Source organism: Leptonychotes weddellii, chromosome 11 (assembly GCF_054177405.1).
Source record: "Leptonychotes weddellii isolate Sample4059 chromosome 11, ASM5417740v2, whole genome shotgun sequence".
Lineage (NCBI taxonomy): Eukaryota > Metazoa > Chordata > Mammalia > Carnivora > Phocidae > Leptonychotes > Leptonychotes weddellii.
This window is the reverse complement of record NC_138379.1, coordinates 55,803,352-55,827,615: the sequence shown is the minus strand read 5'-3', so window position 1 is coordinate 55,827,615 and position 24,264 is coordinate 55,803,352. Positions and strand designations below refer to the sequence as shown.

Below are 24,264 nucleotides of genomic sequence, written 5' to 3'. Positions count from 1 at the left end.
CACTAGTGCCTTTTTGGGGGAAGGTGGCATTTCAATGGGTTATTCAGGAGATTGTATTTCATGGTTGTTTGTGTGTATGTATTTCACTGTGGTTTGTGTGTAAAATGCATATACATGCTTACATATATGTGAATATATATGTGAAATTTATATAATGTATATGAATTCATACATACATATAAGAATTTGGTAGTAACATCTTAAAACTTTCATCTGCCTATGGTCTTAACTGCCCACTGCCCCTGCTTTGCCATGATAGTTAAAATCTTTGTCTTCATCCTAGGATGGGAGCAATATACCCTTAGGCAGACATACCACCCATTCAACATTAAGTGCTGTGGAATGACAGTATTTGGATAATGAGGTTCTGTCTCTAAAATGCTGTGCTGTGCTTTGTTACCAGAGATTTGTGCCCTGACCTTCTAAAGAAGCTGCTGTTTTCAACTCAGTTTTCATTTTTTTCTGAGGTTGTCACTTTTGCCATCTGCTAGATGTATCTTCTGGGAGAGAAGGAGCTGCATGCACAAAACTTTCAAGGAAGCATAATTGCATAATTTGCTTGAGGTCAAAGCCAATATTCTGGAACTTGGTTCATCATTTATTGTGAGGTAGCAGATATTAGAGGATTTTATAAACATGTTGTGCTTTTGAAGTATATTCACAAAAGGATTGAATGTGGCAGAATGTGGCAAGTCATATTTATGTCTCAATGAGAATTATTAACCTGCCTAAAGTACAATGATAGACTAGCGTTTATTTGTCAGCTCTACTTACCTTGGACTTCAGTGCCTGAAAGATAGTTTAGGGAATCAACGAAGTGAGAGGAAAATATCTTTTTGTTGCCTGAATCATAAAAATAAAATTTATCTCCCCTGCAAAATAGGAGAAAGTAAATACCCCCATCTTTCTGCTGCTGTTTTTAAAAGGATAAGTGAAGAACCAAAGAGATTTTTAATACTCTAGTTAAGTACCATCTAAAAGAAATATATACCTCTCTGTTGCACTCCAATTTAGTTTATTTACTTTACCTTCAGATGTAGATATATTCTAGAATTGATGCTGAGAATTAAATATTTTATATTGTGTTCTTAAATCCTTAGTCAAATATGAGCTCTTTAGAGAAAAATGATTTAGGCAGAACTTCACTCTAATAGATGAGAACAGACTCTAAGAGGAATATGAAGTAGATTTCAATCCTCATTTTCTTTTAAAGTCTGATTGGATTCTGCCTGTTACGGGGAAGCCAGGGAGGTGAATTAGTTCCTTCAGGCTTCTGTTGTGCAAACTATTATTCTAGTGCACATCTCGATACAGCAGGAGGCTGAATGAGGTGTTTTTTTTTTCCCCCTTCTTCTTCTTCTTCAAAAGGTAAACTGCCTAATCTTTTGTAATGGGTAGAAGAATACAAAAAAAATAAACAGATATTTAAATTGACTATTTTAAGGAATAACTAAGATAAAGCCCATAAAGTACTTAACCTAGTAATGATCAATAAAAATAAACCTCTCATTCACTCATTTATTCAACAAATACCTAATCCACATTTACCATGTGCTCCTAAGTAAAATTAATATAGTTCCTTCCCTATGAGCCCAGTGTTTGTGATGCAATGTTATAACTGTGGCAGCAGAAGCAAGATTAATGTGCCTGGGCCACAGGAAAAGCCTACCACCTAAACCCAACTGGTGAGCCACTCAATCTTTATAGGACAGATGATGCTTGAGCTGAGTTTAGATGAGTGGGGAGGGGGGAAAGGAAGGAAGGCATGGAAATGGAAATGACATGATTGTATTCGGGAGACTATAAAAAGAGGGAGAGAGGAGGAATAGAGGGAGATGAGAAAAGAAGAAAGCAAGGGCAGATCATAAAGGGCCTTTGGGTGGGAATGCAAAGAAGATTGAACATTATTCAAAAGCTAAGGAGTACCATTGTGTTCAGCACTTTGTAAGACAGGATCATGAAAAATGAGTTACTCGTGGACTTGGTTCTCAAAAAGCTTTGATAAAAATAGTAATATGTTAAGAGTAAAAATTATGAAACAAACTGGCCAATAAAAGGTAATACGTAAGTGCACCATGCTAAATTGTGTGGCATGGAATTTCCACGCCAGCATGAGCATCACCTCAAGAGCTTTGTCAACTCAGTGCTCTAGGAAGCCTTCACAGTCCATTGGGATTGGCACAAGACACAAAAGCCATTAGCCATCCGTAATCTGTAACACTGTAAAACGGACATAATCTAAGTGGAAGAGCACAGTCTGAAACTGAAAGACCCCAGTAGAAAACTGAGTCTCCCACTTAGTTCCTTTTTCTTCATTTTAAATTGATTCATTCATTCATCTCACTATCTCTAACTATTTTGGGGATGTCTATGATGTGAGATGACAAAGATAAACCAGAAACAATTGCTGACCTCATGTTCTTGAAGGTGAAGCTAAGAGATAAAACAAATCATTCCAACACAAAGTAGGGAGTGGTGTTGGGTGTTAAAGAGGGTACGTATTGAATGGAGCACTGGGTGTTATACGCAAACAATGAATCATGGAACACTACATCAAAAACTAATGATGTAATGTATGTTATTAACATAACATAATAAAATAAAATTTAAAAAAAATACTGAAGGCTGGGAAAAAACAACAACAACAACAACAAAGTAGGGAGTGGACAGTTGCCTAAGAAGAGGTATAACCACCTGCTCTGGGACCTTAGAAGTGGGACCATTGCTTCCAGTTGTGAGGGCTGGGTTGATGTGAGATCACTTCCCAGAGCAGGTGACAATTACTCCAGGCCCTGGGCCAGCCGAACTCAAATAAGAAGTGAGAGAGGCACCAAACAAAGCTGCAAGGTTTCTCAGGCCCATATACGTACAGTGGAGTTGATTAGGGTGGCTTTTAGCTGGAGGACACCAGTAGGAAATGGGGGTTGAAAAGCAAGGTGGAGTCTAATCATGAAGCACCATAAATGTTACTCTAAATGAAGTTGGCCTTTATTCTCTAGATGGTAGGTCCAATGGAAGTTTCTTTTCTCCCTCTGACATTCCTTTGGCACTTAATATATACTGACATTCAATATCATTCTGTATCTATATATCCTGCTTCCCCACAAGATGGTAAATTCTGTGGTATCAAGGACTTAAGCATTACTTGTCATGCAGGTAACAAGTATTCAGGCTGCGTGGGGGAGGGATATAATTTTTAGTGAGCACCTTTTATATGTCAAACAATATTGGATGCTTTTACACATGAAAACATTATTCGCAACAGTCTGTCACTGTTTTGAAATGAGAAAACTAAAACCCAGAGAAAATAAGGAATCAGCCCAAGGTTGCACATTTAGCAAGTAAAGTCAGGAATCAACCAGGTCTTTCAGTTCCAAAACTTGTACTCTTTCCACTGTATTACAGTGTTTGATTGATTGAGTTACTCATTTCTTAAATACGTATTTCCTAAATGCATATGTATGTGCCTGGCCATGTTCTAGGAACTGAGAATACAGGATAGGGGTGAACACAATGGAAGAGTCCCTGCCTTCTGGAGCTTACACTGTAGTGAGAGAGTCAGACAATTAATAAATAAGCAAACAAAATAAATTCAGATGGCAAAAAAATGATATGAAGAGAATAGGGTGATAGGTTGGGAGTGCTGTAGAGTGGGGGTGGGGAGGAGTTTATTAGTGGTCAAGGCAGCCTCCTTTGAGGTAGTAGCACATGAGCTGACTTCTGAATAACAAAGATGTAAAAATCCTGGAGGGAAATATGAAAGCAAACACAAAACCCCCAAGAAAGAAATGAAATTGAGTTTGAACATTTAGGTGGGAGGATCATAAAAGGGGACATGATGGCTGGAGCCTAGTGAGGGAGAAGGAAAGTAAAAAAGAAAGTCAAGAGGACACAAGTATTCATGAGACTTAAAATTATTTTGCCCCCTATAAAAGCTATAGCATTTAGATATTAATGTAAAGCCTCAATGTTACACAGAAAGCAGAAGTACCCCAAGGGGAATGGAGTACACACAGCCTGCCTTTCCTTACCTGCACCTCCCCTCTCCCAACATATACCTGTGAGTCCATTTGCTCCAAGAAAATATTTGTTTCCTGGGTCTAGGTTGCATGGGCAGCACTATGAAGTTATGGTTGTTTGGATACCAATGAACAGATCAGGGACAACACAGGCTGAGAGGACTTTGGCCTCCTGACCCAAAAGAATGCTTATCTCCACTTGCTCTGAAATATATACATGATGTTTTTTTTTTTAATAAAAGACACAGACTCTGCAAATAGCATTGCCTAAAACTAAACAAAATTTAAAATGGCTCTGAAATCTTTATCACTGCCAATGGTCCATGTCTATGTCAAATGGAATAAAAATGCTTGCTGTGGCCTCAGCATAGCTTTAAGAAGCCTTTGACTAATGATATACTTGGTGTGAAGATGTGAAATCACACCAGGCGCCAGGGAGCTTGTGCTCCAGATTTCAAAAAAGTAGCCTGTGCAGGCTTTTAAAATCTCAGTGCAGCTGCAGAAAAGCACATCATGTTGAAATTCCTTCCACTTCAGGAGTTGGTCCTTTATATTATGTCCTGAAGTAATAAATAATATTATTAATTTGATAAGTATTAAGTGATGATGGACCCACCTCTTTCCTCCCCTCCTCGAGTAATCAGCTGCCTCTCAGCTCCTTAGGTACTTTTTTATACCAAGAAAAATGTATGTGTTGACCAAGAAAAAGAGGCTGTGAAGCAACCAAAGTCTTTATTCAAGGTCTTAGGGATTGCAATCTGGGAGGCACAGAGTTGACTGAAATCAAAAGTGTGCTCCAAGTTGCTTGTGAGTACAGAATGAAGGCTTATAAAGCCAAAACCAAGAGGTTATATAACTTGTTTTCATAAAATTATGATTGGTGCTGGCAGAATTTAAACTATCTAATGCATGATTGGTTATTTAGCCAACAGAATTTTCATGATCTCTATTTCAGTCCAGAGTGGAAGGATGTGTTTCAGGAGGTGGTCAGTGCAAAGGTAAACACAATGAAAAAGGAAAACAATATTTTATTATTATAAAAATACTTTTGATCTTATATCTTCAGAGAATTGCTCAGGATGACAGCCAAGATGTGGTAGAGTTAGGATCTAAACACATCAGGAATGATTCTAGAGCTTGTTTTCTTAATCCATTCCAAGACAGTGATGCCTAATGGAGGATAGCTACTGTTTATTTCCATCCCTCTTGGCCTAGTCAAGAATGGTAGAGGTACAGGTAGAGGTAGAGGTAGGGGTTGCTTAGGTAGGGCTAAACAAGGAGGGCTTGTTTAGCCAGAGTTACAGTTGGTTATTTCTAAGTTATCATTTCAAAGGGGAGTTTTATGGTGGTAGCAACTGAGTATCTATTAATACTTCCAGGAAACACTAGAAATAATATATATATATATAAGAGAGAACCCTAGAAATAAGTATTTTTTTAAAAAAATCCTCATGGTTCTGTAAAGAGTGAAAAGAAAAGATTGTTTTAGTCAACAGTTCATGGTTTTCAAAGATTTGAAATAGAAAAAAGTAGAAGGTGCAAAATGTTGATTTCAGAGAAAATGGGAAAATTGCACTTTTGAAATACAATGAATCAAAAGTGGTGTATAAAGTGATCATTCATGGCATTTTGCAATATCCTGGAAAGTAAGAAATGAAATTAGCTAGAATAGATGCAGTGGGAATAGAAATAAAAGGGTGAAAATTAGAAGTACTCAAGAGATAGAATCAACAGAACTTAACACATAATTGTTGACAATGTCCAGGAAGAGAAGAGCCAAAGACAAATTTGGAATATTTTGCCACACCCACACTGTTCTTGTATATATGGCAAATCTCCCCAACTAGACTATAAGCTCCTTGAAAACAAGGATCATATCTTTTTTTTTTTTTTTTGGTGTTTTATTAGCACAATTTGACACAATGTTGAGCACATTATTGGTACTCAAATAAACAAATGCAGAATTAGGTGATTCAAACTTTAGGCCTCTTACATTAAAACCAAAAAACCCCCTTCACCTGACCTTTCCTTATTAGTTTATTCATACAAATTATTTCAAGTATTCTTCCATTTAGTTTAACTCCACAAACATTTATTGAGTAGTTGCTGTCACTAGGAATTAGATGGAGAGCTAGAAATATAGATGCAAATATAGTGTGGCCCCTGTCCTCCAGATGCTAAGAATCTAAAGGAAGAGAGACACATATATGAATAAGTTTATGGTCTTACTCACATTATGAATGAAGTCATGTGGAATCACAGAGGAAAGGGCAATCACATCTGCCTGAAGCAATTGGAGAAAATATGAGATAGCATTGGGATGAATTTTGATGTTTGAATGGTAATTCAACAAGAAGAGAAGAACTATTCTAGCTAAAGGAAGCAGGTCAGTTTAGTTCATGCAAAAATTTATTCAATTCTTTTCACATATAGGTGCTACATGATTCTGGCATAGGAAATATATAACTCAGCTTTGATACTTTGAATTGATGCTCACAGTAGAATAGAGAAGATAAACACGTAAACAAGTACAATACAATGTGCTGTGTGTAATAATAGAACTGTGACCCAGGCACAGAATAATACAGAGGAGGGTGAAAGGGGAAAGTGAGGAACCACTTTCAGGCATTTTACTTTATATGCTGCCAAGGGGTATATAAGGCTACACAGAAGAAAGTTGTAAGCAGCTTAAAAAAAAAAAAAAAAAAAAAAAAAACAGTTACCCTAGGATCATATCTCTGGTTTGTGGATATATTTTCTTTAGTCACTATGTTGACCTGTGTGACAACCATGGAATATGCCTCACAAACTGTCAACTACAGGGAGCATAACTGACCAAGAGCCCATATACATATATTTCAATTTAATAATTCTCCAACATTGAAAAATGATATTTTACTTAAGATTTTCTTAAGATTTACAAAGATCTACTGTGATTTCTGACTTCAGTAAGGAGGGGAGAACAATCTTCCAACTTTAGACCCCCATTCTAGAATGGCAACCATTCATAAGAGCTAAAGAGTATCTCTTCCCTTTAGATAAGATATATATATGCTCAATCCCCACCTCTCCTTATTTTATTCCCAGTACAAAGATCATATGTCATTTAATCACACTCTTGCTCTGTCGTTTTACCTCTCCTGGGCCCATTTATAACCTCCTATATATCTTTTCTGCCTTCATAACTATTTGCATTTGAGATCTATTATTTTGAGCATATTTGACCATGAGAATAGAGTGAAGTGAGTTAGGGCTGGAAGCCGGAAGAGCAAGGAGGAGAACTGATGAAGTTATAAGCTGGGGCAGTGATAATAGAAGTTGAGAGGAGCTGGATGGATTTGAGGATATTTTAGGGGTAGAATCAACAAGACATAATGCTTAGTAAAATATAAGGGCTGATGAGCAGGCAGGAATCAAGGATGACTCTCAGATTCCTTGATGTGGTAACAGAGTGCTTCATGAGCTTCTCCATTTCTTTCTTAGTTTTCATACACAAAGTGTTCTGGAAGTTTTCAGAAAACACAAGAAGAAATGTCATTGGAAATAAATGGCATAATAGGGGTACAAGAGAGGGGCTCCATTGTTACTGACTTACACTGGAAAAATACGATGAAGAAGTTGAGAAACAATGTTCGGAGCTGTTGAGAAGTGTATATTAGCTTCTAATGGCATTTCAGTTAAATATGATTGCAGGGCACAAGAGAGATGTTACTTGGCAGTTTTGTAGTTGAGTGTCACTGACAACATTCTAAATCAGATCTTAAGAATTCATAACTCAAATATTGTATTTGATCCCAAATTACTCTCCTTGCTTTCTGACTCACCCCACTAAGCCTATTTTTGATTTGGCCTGCACACTGTCCTTGAATTAGTCATGGTAAAATATCACATTTATCATGTCATTCCTTATTACAAAAACCTGGTTTCTCCAGGAAAGTCCATACTTCTAGGTCTGGCATTCAGAAAACGTATGCATGTACCCTCAAAGAGTTGTTGTGGGGACCAAGGAAATAACTGTACCTGGCATGTATTCCTGATATTCCTGCAGTTACCACCGTTTTCTTCTTGCCAGTATCTTTTTTTTTTAATATCTTATTTATCTATTTGAGAGAGATAGCATGAGAGAACACAAGCAGCGGGGAGAGGGAGAGGGAGTAGCAGACTCCTGATGAGCAGGAATCCTGATGCGGGGCTCAATCCCAGAACCCTGGGATCATGACCTGAGCCGAAGGCAGATGTTTAACTGATTGAGCCACCCAGGCGCCCTCTTGCCAATACCTTAACTATCCTTAAAAAGGGAGTTGTAAGGTCTGCACAGTGCCTGACGTGTAGAAAGCAAACCATGAGTGCTAGCAATTACCATTATTCTTTCTCAAGACCTCAGTATTTTTTTTTCTACCATACAAGTGATACCAATAGATCTCTCAAATTTACAACTTGATTTACCTCTTGCCAACTAGTTTCCCCACCCTTATCACAGTCTCTACATCTTTTATAGAGATGACATAGGACATCTCCGCCCAGGTATGCAACATCTTTGATTATTTTCTTTCCTTGAAAATTCCAACCATCAATAAGTCCTGTCAATTCCACCTCCAAATCATGTCTCAAATCTTGCCATCCCCATTGCTACCAGCTATCCAGCCACCATCAGTTTCTGACCTGGGCTGTTTCAACTGGTCTTCCTGTCCCCACCTTTGGCTCTCTCCAATGTTTTTAAACAGCAACTAGTGTAATCTAAACTAAATCAGACCATGTTACTCCCTGTTTTAAATCTTCATGATCCACAAACCTTACACCCCCAGTGTCCGACCCCTGCTACCCTCTCTAACCTCATTTCCCTTCTTTACCTAACCAGTCTACAGCTCTTCTGGCTTCGTTTTAGTTCCTTGAACAAGTCAAGCACTTTCTTCTTCTTAGGACTTGGTACATTTTGTGCCTCTACTTGTAACTCTTTTAACTGCCGTACTGCTTCACAATTCTACCCCTCTTCTTATCTCTACCCCTACCTTTTCTTTGCTCACTTTCATTGAACATTTTTGGCCATTTTTTTCTTCTCTCTTTTTGTTTCTATTTTCCAAGGAGACTTCAGTGTCAGCCACAAAGTACTCTGACTTGATCATCACTTTAATGCCTTCACGTAACCTTTACTACAGTCACATGACTATCGATGAGTACCACTTCATCCCTGAAATCTTGAGCCCGAAAATCCCAGTGTTCACAGCCTGCTGGTCCCTCTTCCATTCTCTGTTCTCCACGAATCTGTACTTTGACCTTGTCATGATCTCAATCTTTTTACCCACCCCTGTTTTTCCAGGCTGAGCATATTCCTTGCTTCTCTTCCTTTTCTATCCTTTCTGATTTGCTCCTCATTCCTTTGAGAGTTAACCACATTTGCTTCTCAAACCTCAGCCCTAAAGCAACCATACCTTTCCTTTCCACTGTTCATGATTACTAAGCTCTGTGGGAGAAAATCCCATAATCATGCTGATGATGTCCCACCTCGGTGCTGCTCAACAAACCTCTACTGATCCTAACGTGTTTTTCTTGCCTCGCAGGTGCAGTTCCAATACTTTACTGCTTTATGTAAGTCTCCAAATTCATTCTAGACTTTCCCTTTGGTGTCCTGACATCTAAATGTATAAGGCAAAGACATTATCAGTTAAGAACTCCTTCAGCTTTTTTCTCCTCTACCTTAAAATGACCTTATAAATTCTTCTGCCTTAAAATAACACTTTATAGTAATTTGATCATTCTTATCCCAGATAGAAAAGTATCCCTCTTCCCACCCAAGGCTGAGGTATGCTATCTCAAAAAAACAAACTGCCATTTGTTCTTTTGTTAAACATGTTTTGTGAGTATAACGTATGTGTGTGTGTTTATAGTAAGATATATTTATAAGGAAAATTAAAGATGTTCTTGCTCAAAATGACAAAAGTAAAAAGATCTATAATTCTGATATCCATTGAAAGCAACTTTAATATATTGGTGAATTTACTTTCAAACTTTTTTATGCATATATATTATAAAATGTAAATCTTATATTGTATTCTTTCTTTACCTAAATATGTATTATAAAAATATATTCATCTCATAATACCATTGGATTTCTTTGTGTGGTTATACCACACATATTTAGCCAATATTTATGGTAGGGACTCAAAGAATCTGGACTCTAGACCCTATTCTCACTCATCCTTCTTTAGGACTTTGCTTCCCATGGACTCCCTTTCTCTTTTGTACCTTCAGTCTCCTTTCCAGGGGCTACTTTCCCTTAGCCCGCAGACATGCTTTAGTCCTCTCCCTTCCACCCTCTAAAATCTTTCCTCTACTCCTGCCTCCTCCTCATCAGACACTACCACGTGTCTCTCCTAAGAATAAAACTATTTCACAAAAATAGTAATCTACCTTTACCCTATCACCCCTTTACTTATCATGAGTTCTTTGGCCTAATGTAAACTAGCATTCTCTTTCCTCCTGTTTATTGAAACCGTTTCTTCTCCACACACACCCCAAACCCCTGAAAACACTTTCCTCCAGTTACCAGTCCCCAAACACAGACCTCCTGGTGGTTCTTCAGCAGCAAATCCTAAATGCAACTCCTAGAAGTTATAAGTAAGTGAAAACAGGCATCTCTTATCCCTAGACTAAGAATGTTATTCAGAAATACATGGATTGTTGGATAACATCTTAAAACATTTTTTTTGAGGAGGAAAATCTTTATGAAGATAACTGTAAGCAAGAGTAGTTAGAAATGTCTGAATTACACTCATATCTTTATACTCTAATAGTGGGCCTGTGGCCATTCATCTTTTCATATTGCAGTATGTTAGAGAATGTGTATGTGAGAAAAACTTTGAATGATTTTAACAAGTAATATCTATGAAAAAAGACATCTTTTATTCTTTGTGCCATTCCAGATTCACTGCCTAAAATAAAATATCTTCCAAGACAATTTGGAAGATTATTTGCTAACCAATGGACCTTTCTGTCAAGTGACATTTTTCTCCTGCCATATAGCTTGAGAATTACTTTAATTTGCTATTGTCTGTTTTAGCCTTTTTTGAGATCTTCCTTCTATCTACTAATATTGTTCACTATTCTGTGGTTAATCACTAGTCAAATTTTACACTAGTAATTTTCAATCTGGATGTACATCAGAAACTTACAGATTAGAGGCTGAGGCATGATGATATATCCAAAAACAATATGCATATTATTTTGTAGTATAAGTGATGTTAAATAAAAATAAACAAATGTCATTGCTGGAGCAGCTGTGCAGAAAATAGACCTATATAGTGATGATTCTTGGCAGAGAGTTAAAGCAACATATAGATCCTCCTGGAATGAGGCGGGTGTATAGGATTCTTGGAGTCAGTAACAGGATATATAAAATTTCAGTATTATTCAAAACAGGACATGGCTATTAAAGGTTAAAAGAGTTTGAGTCTTTATCTAGCCTTTATTTATCTAACAATTTTCAGGACTGCCAATCTAAGCATCCCTTTCCCCACATTCCGAATTTTTAGCTAAATTATCTTTACCAAAAGAAATAACATATAGTAAAAGTGTAGGTTAAAACTCATCGACAAATAGTTGTTGGACGAATAAAGGCATGAATGAAAGAACACACTGTCTGACTTCTATTCTCCCATATTGTCCTCAACTTATAAAGACCCTTTTAACAGTACTATGTGTCAAACCAAAGAAAATGAACTAGTAATGATTGATTATCTCCCATGTACCAGGATCTGTGCTCAGGACTCTGCTGATACACGTCATTTGCTTTCATCTTTCTGACACTACTGTGAAGTAGGTATTATCTGCATATTACAGATGAAGAGTCTAGACTCAAAGTTAAAGACTTAGCTAATGTCAAATAGCTAACAAGTGCAGAGCTGGCACTCAAACCCAGGTCTGAATGGCCCAAATCCATGCTTTTCCATTAGAAATTTTCTGGGACACCTGGGTAGCTCAGTCGGGTAAGCGTCTGACTCTCAATCTCAGCTCTGGTCTTGATCTCAGTGTTGTGAGTTCAAGCCCTGCCAAAAAAAAAAGTAAAAAGAATTTTTTTTAATATTTTCAGATATTGATAGGAGTGGTTTAGACCTTTTTCAAAAATCCAAAATAGTGGTTTGTTAGTATGATCATTTTTATTATGTATCCACCATCAAATTATTTTTTTTTCAACCCAGGAAAGGCAGTGTGATATAATGGAAAGAAAATGATATTTGGAACCTAACAAATTTGATTTGAATCTGAAATCCACTGTTTACTTGTTTTCTGTGTTTAGCTGTTACTTCACTTTTCTCAGCCTCAGGGTTTTTCATTTGTTTGTTGTTTGTTTTTTAATGTATAAAAAGGAGGAAATAGTATCTACTGAATGGGGGATTACAAAACACTTAGGTCAGTATTTAGCTCATAATAAATATGCAATAAATGTTAGTGTCCTTGAGAGAATTTTTAGTATTTTTATATTTTTGTATTTTATTAAGAACTTCATAATTTTTTAAAAAGTCTCCCTCTTAGTTTGAATTATTAAACACTTTTACTATTACTAATTAGTAATTAATATTTTTCTCATTAAAAGTAAGTCATTTGCTTTAATATCTTCAGTGTCACCCATGATCATACTGTAATTAAAATTCCATATATTTTTTTTCTCTCATATTTATATAATGAGCATTTCCTATTGTCATTATCACTACAATTTTAATGGCTCCAAAATAGTCCCACATTCAGATAGATGTACCGAGTATTTTTAACCATTTCTCCATCATTTGAATGTTTGTTTCCAGTTGTGAGTTGTTCTTTGTTTTGTTTTGTTTTTAACATTAAAAACATAATACTGTGATGAAGCTTTGAACACAAATCTTTGTACACATCTCTGATTATTTCTTTAGGATAAACTCCTAGAATTGAATTACCAGATTAAACAATACTTTAAAATAAGAACTTCTAAAAAGTCAAAGAAATTCTTCATAAATAGAAAATTCTGTAGGGGTGCCTGGGTGTTTCATTGGGTTAAGCATCTGACTCTTGACTTGGGCTTGGGTCATGATCTCAGGGTCCTGGGATTGAGCCCCGCCTTGGACTCTGCACTCAGCAGGGAGTCTGCTTCTCTCTCTTTTCCTTGCCCTCTGCCCCTCCCCCTGCTCGAGCTCTCTCTTTCTCTCTCAAATAAATAAATAAATGAAATCTTTTAAAAAAATTCTATAAATGCCTATGATTATGATATTTTATTTTTCTCTTCTTTTTTGTAACCCCATTTTGGGGGGTAATTTTCATTTAGAGAAAAACTTTGAATGAAAGAGGAAATTTCCTGAGAATATTATATTTATATTTGCAACCATCAGTTAAACGGTAAAGTGTCTTTCCTTTTTGTTGATTCTTTTTCTGAGAAGAGATGGAGCCTAGTACATGAAAGCGGAAGTACCATTTGGTGAGGCAGCGGACTTGTGCTCCTGGGGGAGAATCGGCAAATACGAAGGATTGGGAACCAAGAGAAAGAATGGTTCGTGCCAGCCGCGTTCATCAGTCATGGAATCTGCCCAACTGCAAGGGAACAGCAGTCCACCCAGAGCCCTGTACAGGGACCACCCTCACTAGCGTGGCATCTCACAGTTGCCATTGACTGGGTCAAATATCAACACTCGGTCAATTAGCCACAATTCTCAGGATTTAAGGGTGTTAGCCAGTGGTCTGCCTGTTCACATGGAGAGATCGCTGCTCAGAACTGAGAGGTTCTGGGGTCTGGCCTGCAGCTGGCTGACTCCGGGATGGTTGTCAGGGGACTGGAGTGATTCAGCCTTGGAGAACAGCGAGCAGGAATTTCACTGCTGCTTGTTATCTGTCCCTCGCTCCACTGACTGCTGCTGGCTGGTAGCAAAGGCCCGAAAGGGACAGCTGGGAAAGAACAATAAGGAGAGAGAGGAAAACACTTACAATAAGTGTTCCTTAGCTGAAGTCACATGCACATCCTCTAAAGAACCACAGTGACTGGCCACGCCCAGCTGGCAAACTGGTTTTAACTGAAGCACAAAATTTGCTTTTGGAAATCCATGAGGCTGGAAACACGGGTCCAGGTATACTCTGCCTCTACCTACCACTTTTCATTATGGATTTCTTGATCCATTCATTCTTTTTCCTCAGAGTAGATTTGAGGGCAGGAGAATGTATATTAGGAGATGCGAAGGCCACCATATTTTCCATAGTAGAGTCATTTCTAAAAACAATACTAGTTGCTAGATTGTCATCAAAGCTATTACTTCAAAGATCTATTGATTCACAGGATAAGTTTTAAAAATGCAGTAGTGATCTACTTCTACCGCTAAAGCATTCCTTTTTCTTTGTTGGCAAGGGTAGTTTTCCTACAAATCTAGCCAAAGATCCAGAAGAATCCTTTAAAGTCGTCCAGTTTAACATCTCAATAAATGCTCAGGTCCCTCGTGTCCAGTAACTAAGCAGCTGCTCTATGAGTAGAGCCTCCTCCTTCCCCCCCGCCAGTACCGCCTGGCCCCAATTTGGACAGTTTTGTCTCATCATTCATCCTTCAGCCAAGCCACAATTTGGATACCTGGGCTTTCCATTTTTATTCTTTTAGCCACACAGAACAAAATGGCTTCTACTTGTATATTATATTTCTTAACACACTGTGGACTTCTACTGTGTCCTTTCTGTGTCTTCCCTTTAGATCTTAAATATTCTCAGTAAGTTTGTTTGTTCATTCATTCATCAATTATTTACTGAACAATACTATGTGCCCGAGAAAGTACCAAGAAATAAAGATGAATACTACACGGTTTCCTTAGTTTGAAGGAAAGACAGACTCATAAATATATAAACTCAGAATAACACAGTGCATGTCATAGATAAGCACAGAAATCTTTAAAAACTTAAAAGAGGACTGAATTACCCAGAGAAGTGGAGTTGGAGTGATCATTTAATATTTTCTGTAGCACATGCCTTCTGAGCCTTATCTTGGATAATGGGAAGAATTGTGCCAGGCAAAGGGGAGGTGGAAAGTTTCTGGTAGAGAAAAGAGCATGAGTAAAGGCCAAGAGATGAGTCATAATGTCAACTGTGCAGGAAAGGGCCAGCAGCTCAGCTGAGTATTCCTGGGAGTGAAAGTGTAAAGCTGGAAATGAAGAAGATAAGGTTAAGGGCTAGATAATGAATATGTTTCTCAAATGGCAAAGTTTTGAGTGCCTTCTCCAAAAGTATTGATATTGTCAGGAGAAAGCATTTGTGTACCTCCCAGTCTGTGCTTGCCTCTTCCCTTACCCCTTTACTCAGGAGATGATTATCTCTGAGGTGCCGATTCTAGTGAGACCAATATACTCCAGTTGATCTTCTTGGAACTAGACCCAAATTACAATGAAGATACTCATCTTCCCATTCTTTCCTTCCAAAACCCCTAGATCTTAGAGAAACTGCCTCATATGTCACCTAAATGTTGTCCTGGTAACTATATACATGACAATGTAGTTTATGGTACAGTGAAAATGTACTGATTACCAGATGCCAGACTATCACTGCCTTTTCTGCTCTTCCTTGGATTCCATGAAGGGAGAAATCATCTGGTCTTACTCCCTCTAGCCTTAGCTTGCCTGTAGCCTTACACTTAACAGGTATTCAACCAATCCTACCAATAGGTACTTAAAACCAAGAATAGATTCACTTGCGCTCATGGTAAATACTTATTTCATCCAGTTCATTTTGCTTTCTTCATTTGAGCTTTATTATCTATGTCTTGGACCTGGCATACCCTTTCTCACCTCAGAGATTTTACATATGTTCTTCATTTAACTGGAACATTCTGTCCTCCACTCCAGTTCCCATCCTGACCCCCTTAAAAGTTACTAGCTGCTTTTCACCTTCAGGAAAAGTCCCTATGCTTCCTTCTTCTGTTGGCCACTCCTACACTCTGCCCTTGCTCTTCATCTGCCTCATCAACTGACATATTCACCACTGTAGTCCCAGAACTTAGTCCAGTGCCAGGCACAGCGCTGGTGTGTAACAAATATTAAATAAATTTATGATTACATGACTGCTACTGAGAAATATCTCTGTTCAATGAGCATTGGTTTTTTTCAAAGAAAAACAGAATTAGAGAAATGTCAGAAGTATAAAGACATGGGATTTTAGTTGTTATGGTTGAATTATTAATTTCAACCTTTCAACATAAATGTACAATTGTGAAATCAGCCTTCTGGAATTTTTATTATTCGGTCAATAAAAATTGCTAAACATTACCTTGACATTTGTAGTGATGTAACTGTCAAGTTATGGCTGATCTTATCTTGACACTGAACTTTTCTGACTAATTGAGTGTCTTAATTAATTTTTCTGGATTAACTACTAAATTCTTAGTTTTCATCTCTTTTTATCCAAGAGCAGAAATTAATCAAGTAGTTGTAAATTTAGTAAGCTATCTTGGTTATAGTGAAATTAAACACCCAGTGATAGAGGACTGGTTAAATAAATGATAGTTTATGACCTTGATGAAATAGTATCTAGCCATTTAAAATGGATAATTATAAACACTACCTAGGTGTATGGATATGGCTTAAAATATAATACGAATTAGAAAAAAACATCAGAACATAATATGGAAACATAAGGTAGCCAGGGAGATGTAGATTAAAGGAAAATATGTAAATAATAAATACATTAAGTAAGATGGCTTGTGAATTTGGGGAAGACTTTAATTATGTCTTACATACAGATTTAGAAGGCTATATGTACATTGGATGTCAATTACTGTGATCTGCATGAGTAAATATGAAAGCTTTATTAGAATATAAACTATCACATTTACATGCCGCAGTAGTAATACATTCCTTGTCAATATCTATTGCAAATTAAATTCTGTTTATTACTGAAAAATATCTCACATTTATTATAACTCTAGAAGGGAGACCTGCCTTCTGAAGTCAAAGCTTCTTGTTATATAGGAACACATTTATTTGATGCATAACAGTACTGGAAATAAAATTAAAACAGCCAAATTTCACTACTCTACCAAATCAGTTTTCATGTAACTGGTTTCCTTCCATTCTTTTTCATATGCATGTATAATTTTTACAACTGACACTAATGTTTTTGCATTTTTTTCTTAAAAGCAAAAATATAAGGCCCTTTGAATAAGTGAAAATGAAAGACCCCTTAAATTCTTGCAACACAGAGATAAACTTGAGTGTTTTTCCTGACCTTCCTTTGTCTGCTGACAGTGCACTTTATAGCTTTGTATAGAAGACTGTTATCACCTGATTTCCATTTGAGTAGTAAGATGATAACTCGAAGTGCAAGGGGAACTAGGTTTAGGTGACAGCCATATCATTTAATGTCTACTTATTGTTTCTCCAGGGGAATTCTGGCCTGGGATTCAGTATTGCTGGAGGGACAGATAATCCCCACATTGGAGATGACCCTGGCATATTTATTACGAAGATTATACCGGGTGGTGCTGCAGCAGAGGATGGCAGACTCAGGTAAAGCTCTGAAATGTTAGAATTATTTGGAAAGTAAATCTGCCACATCAATGAGACATGTTTATACCTTTGGAAAATAATAATTTTACAAAGCTCTGTACTTGAAAGAAATGGCTGTCAAAGCAAGCTTTCTGTAATGACTTTGCAGATTTCTTATTACTTACTAAAATTCAACTAGTATTTAATTTGTGTTTGTTGACGGGCACTACGTTTAACATTCAGCCTGGCTCTGTAAGGAGAGTACGCAGATAAATCTTGTGTTCCGTGGGGCCTTCATTCTGGTTGGAAGGAAGAACACTCAGAGCTAGTGAGCAAATAATAAAATGTATCAAAAAACAATCTACTGTAAATAGTATTAGCAAATAAGGCAATGGTATAGATGCTGTGTGTATTCATAGATTCAGCAACCATTTATAAGGGCTCTCTCCAGGAGTTTGAACAGAGTCTAAAAACTATTCCGTAGGAAGAGTCTATTAAGATTTTCACTAACCCCATAAATCTGAACAAGAACACAGAGGGAGAAAGAACAAGTTATCCCAACAAAGAGAGAAACCAACTTGACTTGAATGAGGACCACAATGTGAGGTTAAGTAGGTAGATGGAGCTCAGCATAGAATGGTAGCTGCTAGAGCCAGGGCCCCCACTCTTGAAAGAACTGAAGATTGTTTGGGGAACTAAGGGTCACACACATGGGACAATTAGTAAATAATATAAAAATCTATCAGAGATCAAAGCACCCCCTACAAGGCATTGTAGATTGGAACAATTAGAAGTGATTTCCCTGGGGAGAAAAACGTGTCCCAGTGTTCTTCTAGTGCTTCCACCACACTGTGAATCCCCTCAGGCCATGAAGTTATATATAGAAGTGAATCAATAAATTCTGTCTGAATGAATGAATGAATGGATTGATTAATTAATTAAAGGAGATGAGGTAGGAGGGTAAATTAATGAGTAAGAAGAGGGAGGCTTGCATAAGCAAAGTCCTCTAGGTAAGAATGATGAGCTTGCATGGAGCCACAGTGGACACTGTGAACTAAGAATCACAAATGTATGCTCTGTAGCCTGTCCTCAGTCTGCTTTTTTTCATTAAACATAAGTACACTATTTTAGTGTTTTTCTTATAAAGCAGCCAAGGACACTTTTGTTCCCTAGCCACTTGTTCTGATGCAGTGATTCCTTAGGACAGCTTGTGGAAGAGAAGCACGGATTTTTTTTTTCAGGTGCATCTGCATCTCCTATCAACATGAAAAACAGGAGTGACACTCCCACAGGAAACCCCTGCTTTTTGACAATAGAATTTTCAAACTGAATTGATGAGATTAATTTCTGAGTAAGGAGATATCCATGCTACAAGAGTAAACAATTTGAAAAAGATACTGTGTAATTCGTATGAGTCACAGTGGGGACTGGGTTTGCTAGTATTGAATGCTGGAGAAGCACCATTTTCAAAATCTAGAAATAGAGTTGTTGGAAGATAGCTCTGAAATCAAGGGTCCACAGTCGATCTCCTCATCTCACACCACTCTGCCTAGAAGTAGAGGAACTTCCCTCTCTTAGCCAAATTCTGCCTCTAAGTTTGGGATAGAATAGCCTTTATGTTAAACATGCTTACCCTACAGTTAAGAATGAAAAGCAGCAGTGCCACCATTGTTTGCTTGCAAATCTAGGTGGCAGTCTCATGCCTATCGAGGTAAAAGGAAGTTCTACTAGAAGCAGCATTCAGTAGTTATAAAGAGAATAATCATAATGCTAGCTAAAACTTATTGATCTTTTTACATGTGTGGAGCATTGTGTTAAAATAGATAGAAATAGAGATGTACATAAACACATACAGTCTTCTAGATACTCACAACATCCCTATGTGGTAGATACTAGTATTTGGCCATAATATTAACTCATGAAATTAAGGCTTAGAGACTAAGAAGATCATCCAGCTAGCTTTGAATACATCCAAAAATTCATACTGAATATCACTTGAGTACTCTCTAGACTCTCATTCAAGAGTAGAATCTTCTACATCACTTGGTCTCTGCCTAAAAACTCTCAAAGGTAAAGTTTTTCACAATGTTAAGGGGCATACAGTTTTCTTTATTCTGACCTCTACCTGTGAATCATTACAATGGCTTCCTGGAGCCAGGGCTATGGTCTAGGACTGCGTATGTGAATATTGCCTCCTAAGGTTGTACAGTGAACAACTTGGAAAACTGAACAGTGATTTTAACTCAAGCAACCAAATATATCTACTCCCCAGACCACATTGCAGACTTTTGCTTATGTGAAGAGAGCTATTGGGTAGGTTTCCACTTCATTTTGATAGATCCTTGCTACTACCATGGAGATTGTTTCCCACCTCACTGCTTCCTGCCATGAACAGGGATGGCCAGGAGACGTTGAAGAGATCAAGAATAACAATCAGTTGAAAATCTGGCAGCATGACATTAAGCATAGATTTTTAGAATTTGGCAATTTATCTAGTTCAAAATGTACATTTTACAGATGAGGAAACTGAGGCTCAGAAGAGTGATTTATCCTGAGGCATAAATCTTTGGAGGCTCTGCTTTAACTAGGATCCAAATGTCTTGACTCAAGTAATTAACACCATAAGGTAGTTTTGAGGGACAGTAACACCCAAGCCCACCCAAGAAGTCTTTTCTCAGTGTGGCAGGAACACTGTTCAAAGATGGGCCAACAAGCTGTGAGGAGTATTTTTTTATCTCACCATTAGTGCTTCAGACAGGGGAGCAGCACATTATAATGTGCTCTGGAAAGATGTAGGTTCTAAGCTCTGTATACTAATATAATTGATCTTGGAAAGTTAGACTTTCAGTCACTGTGTTCTCCTCTGTAAAATGATGATACTCATACCTATTCCATTGAGTTGTTCTGAGGATTCAGTGAGAAAACTTATGTCCCTAGCTAATCAGCATATATTAGATGCTCAGTAAATATTACCATTGTCTCCCCCCTTTTCCCTATCTGCTCTCTCTACTCTCAGTGGTCTTTCCTCTGCTCTTGCCTGTTTTTCTCTTTTTCTCTATGGTTTTCTATTACATTTCCTCTCTTCCCTTCCATCTTTCTTTCAGTCTCCTTTCAGCTGCCACATCTTTCCCTAAGCTTCCTGTTCCTTTCTGTTCATAGCCCTTTTTCTCCTGCTTATAACATGGAATTAAAGCCCATTTAGAAGCAAGTATGGTACTAACTAAGGCTCTATATTTCTGTTCTTGAACTTATAATACAGTTAGCTGATCTGCTATGTTTCCTTCACTTAAAAAATAAGCTCACAAACTAAACATGGTTATGTTTTACTTGAAAAATTCTTTGTTCTTCCGTATGAGTTAGAGACTTAAAATTTTTAAGTGTCTCTTTTCCACGATAAATTACATTTTTGAAAATTAGATAACACTAAAAATTTATAATGAAGCTGAGGCCCAGAAAAATGAGGTGATGGGTCTGCCCCCAAAAGAGGAGAAATTTGGACTCAACGTTAGTGGATATATTATAATCAGATGAGCAATAATAATAGCAGAGACCAACATAGTGCTTCAATGTACTGAAGTATTCTCCTGGCACATTAACTCCTCTAAAGTGTACAACAACAAGTGAGACCCACGCTTTTCAAGTAAAAAAAATCTAGGCACTGGGGTGCCTTGGTGGCTCAGTCAATTAAGCTTCTGACTCTTGATTTCAGCTCAGGTCATGATCTCAGGGTGGTGAGATCAGGCCCGGCATCTGGCTCTGCATTCAGCGGGGAGTCCGCGTGAGATTCTCTCTCTCTCCTCTCCCTCTGCCCCTCCCCACCTTGAAGTCTCTCTCTATATATCTCCCTATCTAAAATAAATAAATAAATCTTAAAAAAAAAAAAAGGAAAGAAAAAGAAAGAAAATCGAGGCACTGAGAGGTTGAGTAACTTACACAAGCTTGTTGGAGCCAGAATTTGAACCCAGGCAGTCTGACTACAATGTCCATGTCTTTACTTTCTAAGTTATGCTGGGGGAGAGCAGGGAGACACTTAAAGACACACTGTAGTAGGCAGCACTCTAAAAATGTCACTTCTCAGGATTCACACCATAATCCATAGAACCTGTGACTATCATGAGATATCACTCCTGTGATTACGCTATGTTATGTTATATGACACAGTTGACCTTAAGATAGGGAGAGTAGTCAAGTGAGCCTGATCTAATCATGAATTTTAAAAGTGGAAAGTTTTCTCTGGCTGGTGGCAGAAAAGAGATTTAAAATGTGTGAAGTACCTCACCCTCTGTTGCTGGTTTGAAGACAGAGGGAGGAGGCCATGTGAGAAAGAATGAGAGTGGTCTCTAGAAGCAGAGGGTCTTCAAGCAGGCAGCTAACAAGGAAGCAGAGATTTCTGTCCCACATCTGCAAGGAACTGAGTCCTACCATGACCACATGAGCTTAGAAGAAGACTCTAAGCCTCCAGTTAGATAAGACTGTTACTCAGCTGACATCTGGATTTCAGCCTGTAAGAACCTAAGCAGAGATTCCAGCCATACTGCACCAGACTTCTGACCTATGAAAACAGTGAGCTAATAAATGGGTGTTGTTTTAAGCTGCTAAATTTGTGGTAATTTTCTAAGGAGCAATAGAACATTAACATATACATCATTCTAGGAATTCCAAGTTCATTGTAAAAAGCCTTCCTGCATGAGCTAAATCACACTCAATATAAAGTGAGTGTGCAAGCTTAAGAAACGGATGAAATGAGAAGCGGTTCTCTCCCTAATGAGATTATACTCCAAAGTGCGCTCAGGTCTCAGGGGTTGCCCCAGCTGAGAGATGTAAAAGAAAGAACATGCTATTTGGAGTTGGAGGACCTGGATTTCAAGTTCTACTTTCTAGCTGTGTGGCCTTGAGACTCTTTTTTAAGCTCTCTGTGCTCCAGTTCCCTCACTGGTTAAATTGGAGATAGGGGCATAGATCTCAGAAAGCTGTGGTAGGGATTAAATGCAACGGTGAGCATGAGAGAGCTATATAAAATTCAAGGCCCTCAACACAGCTCTTCTACCAAGCCAGCCATTTAACTGCACGCTGAACTTAAGCCACAAGTCTGTGACAGCCAGGAATGGATAATTATGGTAGAATTCTAAAATAACCCCCAAATGACCCACATCCTGTATAATCTCTTCCCCTTGAGTGTGGGAAGAACCTGTGAGTATGATGAGATATCACTTTCCTGATAATATTGTTTTATGTGGCAGAAGAGATTTCACAAATGTAATTAAGAGTTAATCAAAAGAAAGATTATATTGTGTCAACCTGACCTAATCCAGTGAGGACTTTAAAAGCCAAGAGATTGTCCTGCTGGCCCGAACAGAGCAAACTTCCATGTTGTGAGAGGCTCTACGGAGGGGGCCGTGTGGCAAGTACCTGAGGGCAGCTTCTAGGAGCTGAGAGTGGTCCCCAGCCTACAGCTAGTGAGATGGAAGATTTCAGTGACACAGCTAAATTCTGACAATAGCCACATGAGCCTGGAAAAGGACCCCATGCTCCTGAAAGGAATGACATCCAGCTGACAAACTAAACAAACAAACAAAGCAAACCTTGACACCCTGATTGCAGTCTTGTGGGACCCAAAATGAAGAGATCCACTAAGCTGTACTCGGACCCCTGACCCACTGCAACTCTGAGATAAAAAATGTATGTTGTTTTGAACTTTAAAATTTGTGGCAATTTATCACTCAGCAATGGAAAATGAAGATGAACACTATGGAAATCTGACTCTGAAACTCCCTTATGGCTGAGTGCAGAGTGGCTTGCCCATTGACAGCCTCTGCCAGCCGAACCACATTCTGAACCTCAGAAACACTGAGCAGACCTCACAGCTGGTCGCAGGCCCTTCACATACCTGGATGCAAGGGGCAGAAAGCACAATGAGAAGCAAGAGATAGACCAAGGTCAGAAACAGGGAAGAAACCAGTGCCCCAAGGGGAGGCATAGCAGAGATCTGTTTCATCTGGTGGCTGGAGATGTGAGTCTAAACTAGAGTGAGAGATAGAGCCAGAGCTATAGAGAAAATGGGGAACGAGGGCTAAGTTAAGAGGCAATGCAAGAAAGCACATAGTGATTTAGATGAATTTCTCTGGACAATGATCTTTCCCCTATGTAACCTCTTTTTAAATAAAACTTATTGTGTATATGTGTTTGGGGATATGATAGTTGTCCTTTGTGGGATATATATAAAATGCAGAAGAGTAGACAAAAATTAAACAAAACACAACACATTAATTTTTACACTACTCAGAGTCAATCACTATTAACATGTTTTGTGCATTTATTTCTGGGTTTTTTTGCCATTTTTTAAAATTCTGTTTAGATCATGCTCTCTACATTTAGCATTTGTTTAACTTCACATAACCTTATTTCATAAACCTTTCCCTAGATAATTTTTTGAAATCCTCTACAACTATTTTAATTGTTGTTTAAAAATATATTTACCATTTACATTGTTAAGAGTTTATTTTCAGTTTCTCAGCATTTTAAATAATTAGCAATCTTTTAGAAGACATTGTTGACCCTGTTTTTCATAATTTAGAATATATTTCTGGTAGTAGAATTTCAAGACCAAAAAGTATGAACATGTTAAAGAGTTTTGACAGATATTGCTAAATTTCTTTCCAGAGAGACTGTCCTAAATTTTACTTCTACCAGCAATGTTGGAGAAGGCCTATTTTACAATATGTTGTCAGTATCACATACGCTTACACATACATAATTTTGGGCTGTTTACCAAA

The 24,264-nt window shown here is 37.8% G+C and overlaps 1 protein-coding gene across 3 annotated transcripts in view; it reads left to right on the top strand.

Annotated features, from left to right (window-relative positions):
- The window catches only part of DLG2 (discs large MAGUK scaffold protein 2), a 719,122-nt gene that overhangs the window by 155,665 nt on the left and 539,193 nt on the right, over nucleotides 1–24,264 (top strand). For all 3 annotated transcript variants that reach the window (XM_081798954.1, XM_081798952.1, XM_081798953.1), the window contains exon 4: nucleotides 17,388–17,512. In XM_081798954.1, the coding sequence (XP_081655080.1) occupies nucleotides 17,388–17,512 (125 nt within the window). The remainder of the gene's footprint in view (nucleotides 1–17,387; nucleotides 17,513–24,264) is intronic.